The sequence below is a fragment of the Triticum aestivum genome, chromosome 5D (genome assembly GCF_018294505.1).
Source record: "Triticum aestivum cultivar Chinese Spring chromosome 5D, IWGSC CS RefSeq v2.1, whole genome shotgun sequence".
NCBI lineage: Eukaryota > Viridiplantae > Streptophyta > Magnoliopsida > Poales > Poaceae > Triticum > Triticum aestivum.
Window position 1 is genome coordinate 567,885,899 of NC_057808.1, and position 8,880 is coordinate 567,894,778.

General features: G+C 50.1%; 1 protein-coding gene across 2 annotated transcripts; it reads right to left on the minus strand.

The window, feature by feature from the left end:
• Positions 1 to 5,295: 5,295 nt before the first annotated feature.
• LOC123126306 (probable jasmonic acid carboxyl methyltransferase 2) lies at positions 5,296 to 7,250 on the minus strand. Of its 2 annotated transcripts, none has more exons than XM_044546669.1 (5): positions 6,996 to 7,250; positions 6,384 to 6,779; positions 6,050 to 6,316; positions 5,609 to 5,954; positions 5,296 to 5,533 (listed from the first exon to the last, which is right to left on the minus strand). In XM_044546669.1, exons 1-4 carry the CDS (start codon positions 7,068 to 7,070, stop codon positions 5,613 to 5,615), a joined length of 1,080 nt encoding a protein of 359 aa, XP_044402604.1. In that variant the 5' UTR covers positions 7,071 to 7,250; the 3' UTR covers positions 5,296 to 5,533; positions 5,609 to 5,612. The 2 variants fall into 2 exon arrangements, with proteins under 2 accessions (XP_044402604.1, XP_044402606.1); XM_044546671.1 differs by having other exon boundaries at positions 5,296 to 5,536.
• Between the last annotated feature and the right edge of the window lie 1,630 nt (positions 7,251 to 8,880).

Below are 8,880 nucleotides of genomic sequence, written 5' to 3' on the forward strand. Positions count from 1 at the left end.
AATCTGTGTGGATGAATGTGTTGGCTTGTTTCTCTCTTATTTTTATAATATATAATAGGTGTGGGTCTTATATATAGTTGGAAGGGTGTTTGGTTAATAGCTCATATATAATTAATTAACATGATATCATCTTGGGGGCATGGTAGGAAGTGAGATGTTTCTATGTAATAATGTATTGACATGTGACTGCAGTGTGATGTTTTCGTCTGTATCCTCTAATAATGCATTGTAGTTGAAGATGCCTCCTCTAGCTGCTAACAATGCAGTGATTAACTTGAATACATGATGTAACTGATTAGCACAGGATCTAGAACTTTACTGTGGGTTCCATTGGTGGGTAGAGTGCAAAGGTATCTTGGTCTGTACTAAAAACTAGTATCAAATAATCCATCCCGCTGCTAACATGCCTCGTGAATGCATCTCTATGCACAATGAAGAGCTGATCATAAACTCGACCTAGTGCATGTCACATCGACGGAGTGAAGTTGAGAGAGTGGACACTTCAAGTGTGTGCTAAATCATAACCTATTTCTTCGAGAGAGTGAAGACTTGAATATGTCTTTAAAAATGAGTGATTAAATCAATCATAGTAGCCGGATAAATTGGTGCAGGGCGTTGGAGCGGATTTGGCAGCGGCTGTGTAGGGTTGGCGGTGGATGTGTCTGGCCCTGTGTTTTGATTTTTGGCCGCAAAAAGTGGATTTCGGCCATCTCGGCCTGAGGCGAAAAGTATATTTAGGCCGAAATTGCTCAAATTTAAGTCAAATTGCAGTCAAATTTTGGTCAAATTTCAGCCAAAATTTTTGAAAATGGCCGAAATTCGGCCATCTCGGCCTATGGCGAAAAAAAGCTCAAACCAAAAATCAAAACACAGGTCTGGCCAGCATGATGTGCGACACGTGTGTGCACCACGTTGACAGCGAAGCATGTTGGCGGCTGCGTGCGTCTCCGACATCGTGTGCATGGCGCACGTGTTGGATGTGGTGTATGTGTCCGGCGTGCTGGGCCTAGGCCGTCCGCCATCGAACTTGAGACTGGCCCGCTGTGTGCACGAGACGACGACCTTCGACGTGCTCCAGCCGAACGCGGCCCTGGCGACAGGATAATCTGAGCGCATGCCGGCCTCGGCCCTGTCGTCGCTCCTCCCGGCATGGTCGTTCATGGCGTACGAAGGCTTCTGCCTAGCAACGCCATCAGAACTGACCAGCGTCGCCAAGTGCGCTCGGCGCCACGCCATCAGGAAACCACGCAAGACAGGCGCATGACGTGAGGAAGGCAAAGTCGGCGGCACAACGTCATGCCTAAGCGGCGCAACGGCAATTACTGATCCGAGGACATTATGAGAAAGAGAGGGGCAGGAGAACCTTATCCTTTCATGATATTTGTAATTTAGTCTTTCTAACACTAAATTAGTCTTATTGATTGTATTTAAGGATAAATCTTACATTATCTGTCCAACCCCCGGCTAACAATTCCTTCCAGTGTTTACTCCTTCGCTGTCAGCTGTACAAGAATCGACTTATGATTTGGACATGATGAATGTTTGATCTGACTAAGACATTATGTTACATACAAATCGAGACAATATTTTGTTACTATCACACATCATGTAAATCCTTTTTCCGGTTGTATGTCAGCGGCGCCTTCATCATCTCCCTAATTGTGATAGAGCAGGGTTTTTTTATTGGTGATGATGCTGGTTTTGGTATGGGCCGAACAATGTTGTATTAATCTTGGAAAAGTGGCGACAGGGAAGGCATAAGGCAGTGTAAGACATTTGGCAGGAATCCCCTTCATATCTCTGCTCGGCTGAACTTTTAAGAATTTCCGCCATCATGTATTCTTCTTCACTACTTACCTTTAGCTGAATTTGCAACAGCAATTTCCAGGTGGGTATCCACTGGTTCTGACTTGAAATATGATGCTAGAAGAGATTAGATGATGTTTGTGCAAAATGCGTACATGGTATGAAACCTAATAAAATCGAGTAATATTTTTACCAACAGTATGTGACCCTGCGGCTCCACATGATAGCATCTTCAACTGCATGTCAATTGACGTGTGGATTTAACAACACAACATTTATCTAGAAATGCTAAAAGGGAGTGATCGTGTGTATGAATGTTTTTCTTTAGATAGAATGTAATAAACGATAAAAATCTAATTCACAATAAATGAAAAGCGTATGAGAAAAATAATATATTGTAATATGGGTATGTGGATCGCAAATAGGATTTCAAATCTTTATCTCAAACATTTAAGTGATTTTAATTACTGGCCATACCGGTATGGTCGCATTATTAATTAAAGGGAAATTGGATCTGCTACTGTAGATTGGACTAGAGTCTTGACACCTGCAGACATGTAAATGATTTACCTCTCCGTATGTTTTTAGGTTTTTGAGTTTCTTCTCACGTTTATTTTTTTCGAAAAGGAGGAAGACCCCCGGCCTGTGCATCTGGATGATGCATACGGCCAATTTATTAATTATTAACACAAGACCTTACAAAGTCGTACAACAGTAAGACCAAAGCCACCATCTTTGCAACCTCTGTCGCTACTCCTATCTAACTGATGAAGGGGCGCTGATAGTCTGGGCCTAATACCAAACAGACCTCACAGTCAAACCTAACATCTAAGACCTGAGGTCCCAACCAGGACGCCTACCGGGTATGGGCACCCACCAGTCCGGCGTGCTCTTCAACCAGGACCCCTGCCGGGTATGAGGCCGCCGCAGCCACGTACCATCAATCCATCTTCAGAGCTGTACTGTTGCATGAACCGTGCCAGGTCTCTCTCCCATCGATGCCGCCACGACGCCAGACAGCGCCACCATCCTGCGCTCGTCCATCATCACACGCCCACCGGCGAAACCCCCACTGCTCCATGCCGCTGAGAATCGCCGTTGTCAACGTGCCAGATGCCACGCCGCTCCTCCGACACGAACACCAAAAACAAGAAACGCCCTAAAGATACAAGGGGCACTCTGCACAACATGAAGCCGCCGCCAGCAGCTGCAGAGAACCAGCCGGCGCCCAAAGCCCCCACCTTCATGAGCCCACACCCGAGTCCTAGCTCCCCAGGCAACGCCTCCAAGGAGGAGATGACGCCCATGGCGCCACCGCTGCCCAATCCAGGCCGGATTTTGGGTTTTCACCCGGGAGAGGACCGGAGGTGGCAAGAATAAGGACCACGACACCGCCTTCAGGAAGGATGCGTCGCCCGAAGCCGACGCCGCTGTCGAGCCGAACTAGCCGGCCTAGGGTTTCCCCTGGTCCCAATCTGCACCACCATCCCCAGAAGCACCGGAACCAGCAGCATCCACCGGCCTCAAGCGCAAAAGGGAAGGAGCGGGAACGAGGGAGCAACAGGCCTCCAGATCTGGCGAGGACGAAGGCCCCCGAACTGCCACCGCCAAGCGCCGACTCCCCACCACCCGAGCGGTCGAGGACGCCGGGCAGAGTCCCCGCGCACACCGTCCAGGGCGCGAACGGCGGCGCCGAACCAGCAGGGCCGCCGCCCCGTGGATCCGGATCTCCGCGAAGGGATGACGAAGGCCCGGCCGCCACCTTCCTCGGCAGCCGCGCGACGCATCGGGGGCTCCTCTGGTGGCGACGAGGAGGAGAGGAAGGGGAGGGGAGGCCGCCGGCGGCGGCTAGGGTTAGCCGCCCGTGTCGCCCCTGTTGGAGCGACGCGGGGGCGGGGGCGGGGACAAATGATTTAGCAAATCAATGTAGCAAACAGTTTGTGTTTCAATCATTTATTTATCTAATTTCCAGAGTATGTTGGTGCTTATGTATTTATATCGCTCGGGCAGATCACATCACCAATGTTAACCTTATAGTTTTTATGACAGAGAGGAGGACAAGCTGTACCATGGGGGTTGATAGGTTGAAACAGACGACGTGTGCTTGTGTGTGTGCGCCTCAGGGGGAGGGCCGTGTGATGTTTTCTTTTTGGAAGGGAGTCTTTGCTTCATATTTATTGGGTTGGGGGCATGTGATATTTTTTCCGGTTGCAACGCAGGGACATGTTTGCTAGTTATGAATATTACACGGCGCAGAGCTACGTGTGAACAACCGCCAACCACCAGCAGTCAATGGCTGACCACCACAATTACACCGTGTGTGTGTGTGGTGTTGAAGGCACATGGCATTTGTGGATGGCGTATGGCTTACTACGTACGACCTCGTCGCGCCGCCGTGACCTTCGACGGGCACGTCCACGTGACACGGCTGTACACCATGTGTGCTGCGAGGACACACGGCTTAGTGTACGCCGAGTGGTTTGCTACGCCGCGTGTGTTTTGGCCTTGCCACGGCATACTTGGTTACGGCGAGTACCATGGATTCGCCGTGCGCCGCATGCCGGACCCAGAGTTTATAGCCTTATTCATCGGGTGAACGATAGAAAACTCTCGGCGTATGTTGGCACAAGCCATCTCCGTGCCGTCGTGATCGGTGTCGGGCGTACCAGGTCTGGTCCTTGGAGAGTGTGGCCGTGCGTGTGTCTGGGCAAGGTCTAACCATTGTATGGGCATAGTCCGACTAGTGTCTGGCCAATGTATGAGCCGTGGCGGGTACGTGTGTGTGGCGCGAGGTGTGCGTGTGTGCGTGCGCTGCTCGCCGTGTTAGTAGGACTAGGTCATTGGCGAACCCGGCGTGGTGAGCGTGGAGATCTGTTGTGGGCTGGCCGCGTCGCACGCATATGGGCGTGCATAGTGGACGCGGCCAGAGCGGGCCAGATCGTGCGCCGGGTCTCGTAGGAGCGTGGGGGTCATGTCCCAGCGCAGGCTCGCGTACAAAGCCGCCGCCGTGATCGTTGTAACGGCATGGGTTGGAGTTTGTGCTCCGGGAAATAGCTGTGTGTGCAGTGGGGTGTTCGTGCGCTGGAAACCCATCGTGTCCACTGTGCCCTTCCCTTCTTCCTTCTTCCTCCTTGGTTCGTGTCAGATATAGTATAAAGCAACAGTTTACTCTTTCACGCTACAATGTTGACACGCGTAATGACACTAGCTAGTGAGCACTATAATGGGAAGTTGGGCATGATTAGGCGGCCACGCCACGGCGGCAGCGGTTAGGATCGATACATACATCGGAGCAGACATTGGCGCGACATCGACGACGCATGCCAATCCTTATAGTATGCTCGTCGGAGCGGATGCGGCACAGAGAAATCTGATGTCCTTTGAGTGCCTTTTTAAATAAGAAGAGCATGAAGAAAATTAAGTGGGGAGCGGCTAGCTACATCTTTAGATGGAAAAATGACAAGCACATAGTTGAGCGAGGCTATCAGGGACGCAGAACCAAGATGGTGATAAAAGTAGTAGAAAACCATACATACACCGCCAAGCTTATTACAGTAAGGAGATGACATTTAGAAGTAGAACGCCCATGGATGCGCCCAGACTTGTAGAACTTAGGGAGACGATGGCCCATCAAAACTGCCCGAACGTTAGCTGAAGACGATGGCACATACACCTGGTTGAAGATCCGGATTAGCTAGGAAGCCTCCCTTGAACCGACCTGCCCAACCTACTGAGGGGCCATAAGGTTACTAGTTGGTCTCATAAAATGCAGCGTGTTTTGAAGAAATGAAGTGTCTCTTACCTGGTCATGCTTTCCTGAGGGATACGGCTACCGTAGTTCGCGGGTTTCTGGCATGTTCGTCTTGCAAGCTACCCTCCAAGCTCCAGCGTCGCTCCAAAGTCCGCACGAATTCATCCATGACTTGTCCAAAATGCAGGACTATTATTGGCTCAAATACGGCTCTGATCACATTCACAAACCTGCTTGGGACCACGAGTGCGCTGTCCGGACCGCTTGGAGGTTCGTTCACCTGCATCTCCGTGATTGAGAAAGAGCCCTCATCTTGGATGATCTCCCTCAGCTCTTTATCGGAAGGTTCATACACAGGCAGGTAGAAAGAGTCAAACTTTGCTTTGTCAATCACACCCTGTCAATCATACCATAAGATCAGGAGGTCAAATAATCAAGCTTTTGAAAGCTAATGATAAAATGTTGTGCTAGAAAAAAATCAAACAAATGTACCTCTAAGACCATGATGCTTAGATTCTGAGCTATGAACTCCCACAGGTGAGAGAATTTGGGGGTGATCACATCAGAATCTCTCCCGGCAAGGGAAACAACCATCCGGCCTCCTGGGATCAGTTCTTTGGCTCTCAGCTCCAGGAAACGTGTGAAATCTTTCCTGAACTGTTGTGCATAAGCTTCAATGACCATAGGGCGCCTTTGAAGCCTGATATGCTCATCAATGTCATACGCCGTGATCTGGTTCCTTGTTAGATCTTCTGGGGCCTGTAATTGTTTACAGAATCGACAAGTGTAACAACAAATAAGTAATTAAGCGGTTTTAAAGTCACACCTTTGAGATCCAATGCAGGCTGTTTGACGAGAAGACAAAATGCAAGGAGCCACTTGTGAAGAGCCTCTCGTAAAATGACCCCGGTAAAACACCAGTGATTACAATAGGCTCGCAGTTGCTATGACGGAGCGTGTCCAGGCTCTTCACCACCGTGTTGAAGTCGCTGCCAGGCAGGTCGTTGAGGAGCACACACACTTCCGGAGGTGGCTGTAAGAACCGAAGGCAGTGATTGTGGATTGTCTCGACGGCGACCGACACTAGAGCTATAGCGTTTGGACCAGAGGAGCACCCCAGGTCGGCAACCACCATCTTTGTCAGTAACAAGGTGCCGGTGCTGGTGCAGAAATCAACGATAGCCGCTTCTATCAGAGGCTTCAGCCTCTTCTGCTCTGCATTCTACAATCAACCGAGGTGCAGTTCTTCAGAAAAGGTAGTCCTGACAGTATGCTCATTCTTCTTCAAAATGTTACCACTTCATGGTCTTATTCTTGTTCAAAATGTTAGTTTACTTAGTAATATAAGCCATGTGTGAACAAATCCTCGACATAATTGTCTTCATAAACCAAGTGAAAAACAACATAGTGAGTTAATCTAGAGGAAAAATATATATACCTGAAGAGAGGAGTTGCGAGCATAACTTGTTTCCCCTTGACCTGGATTCATATGCACCATGAGCATGGAGGCCATTGCCAGGTTCTTGTAGTAGGAGTGATCTTACCACCAGACTATAGATATCAGCAGGGAACCAGATTATAGTACCGGGAAAGGCCAGGCTACACTTACGTGCGTACCTGCTACTCCTTATATATCCACACAGGCACAACATTGGGAGTCCATGATTTAGCAACGTTTAGTCCACACTGGCTATTTTTTCTACGTTGTATTATTGCAGCGTTGCTTCTGGGTAGCTGACAAATGCAAATGAATCAACGGAATTATTTTTCACACATTTTCACCCATCACTTTCCCCATATTTCACTGGCAATGGATCAACTGTACAACCATTCCGACGTTGATTTTCCACACATTTTGACAGTCGTCGTTATTGGGTTTCTGTAGTCTTGTTATCGAGTCCTTCCACCGTTCGCCGTGAATGCATACCTGCAACTGTATAGGTATATAACTCCATTGTTTTTAATATGACAACACAGTAGATACGACTTTGTCTCCATATATATCACTGTTATGAACACGAATGTACGTGGTTCCTCTAACGAAACGTGTCAAGCAGAAACAAACTTACTACCAACCCTACTGCAGGGTCAGGTTGAAAATAGTGCATTGTGCTCCAGATGATAATAACCCATTTTGATTTTTTTGGTTACGGCAAAAACCCACCCGCGTCGCTCAAGGGGTGACTCTTGTTCGCAAACCCTAGCAGCCACCCGAGCCCCCCCCCCCCCCCCCCTCGCTCTCTGACTACCGCCAGAGGATGCCGGCAAGCAAAACAAGTCCAGTGGTTGGCGGCGACGGGGCTCTCTCTTCCCGGTGCAAGAGGGACTGGTGGTGGCGGGCTCGTTGGGTGTTCCGGTGACGTGTGGGCATCGGCTCCGGTGCGTACCGCGTGGAGAGCGTGTGTCTGCGGGGTAGTGTTCGGAGGCCCATCTGGGATGGATCTGGGCACGGCGGGTCGGATGCGGCTCCGGGGCTGTTTGCCAACTTGCGGCTCTAGTGGCGGTGGATGGCCGAGGTTGGTGGTTCTCCTCCCTTCAGTGAGCTTCGGCGCGTCGTCTGCATCCCCTGTGCACAGGGAAGTGGACCTCTTCGGTCCATGTGCGCGGCGTGCAACTAGGTTTGCCCACTGAGTTTTGTGCTTGGCGGCACTGGACGGATGGCTATGGCTTCTCTAGGTGAGTACTTCGATGCAGTTGGGCTGGCTGTACAGATCCGGGTTAAAAGTCAGCAACGACCTTGTCAGTGCCGGCGAGAACGGCGTCCATGGACGTCATGTTCCTCCTTGAAGTTGTCACCACGGAGCTGTCGCATCTAACCATCTCGTGTCTTGTGTCTCCGGTTGAAAACCCTAGTCAGGCGCTGCCGGATCAGATGGTGGTGGTGTCCTCCACATCATTATCTCCTTGGAGACGTCATTTGTGGCGTCTTTGACGGTACCTATCCGGGACTGTATTGTTGAAGGGGGAGTTTGGGCTCGTGGTGCTGCTGGCAGGTGAGTAGCTTGGGGCATGTGTTTGGTTGGTAGTGGTGGAGGAAGTGCTATGCCTCTGTGTGCGACGCTAACTTTTTTGGTCCCCTTACTTCATTGGTTGACTCTTCTCAAGGAAGTTCGTGTCAACAATGAAGTCTCAGCGAACGAGGTCCTTCGATGGCGCTTGCGATTCTTGTTTCCTTCAATACTGCGCAGGGTCGCACGTTTCGTGATGGCCGTCGATTACGATGGCAAGAGGAGATGCATCAATTGTCTCAGCGGAACATGGCCCTTCGGTTGCATCTTTGGAGTTCTCTGTCGCCAAAAGGCTTCGGTGGTGGGATGCCATTC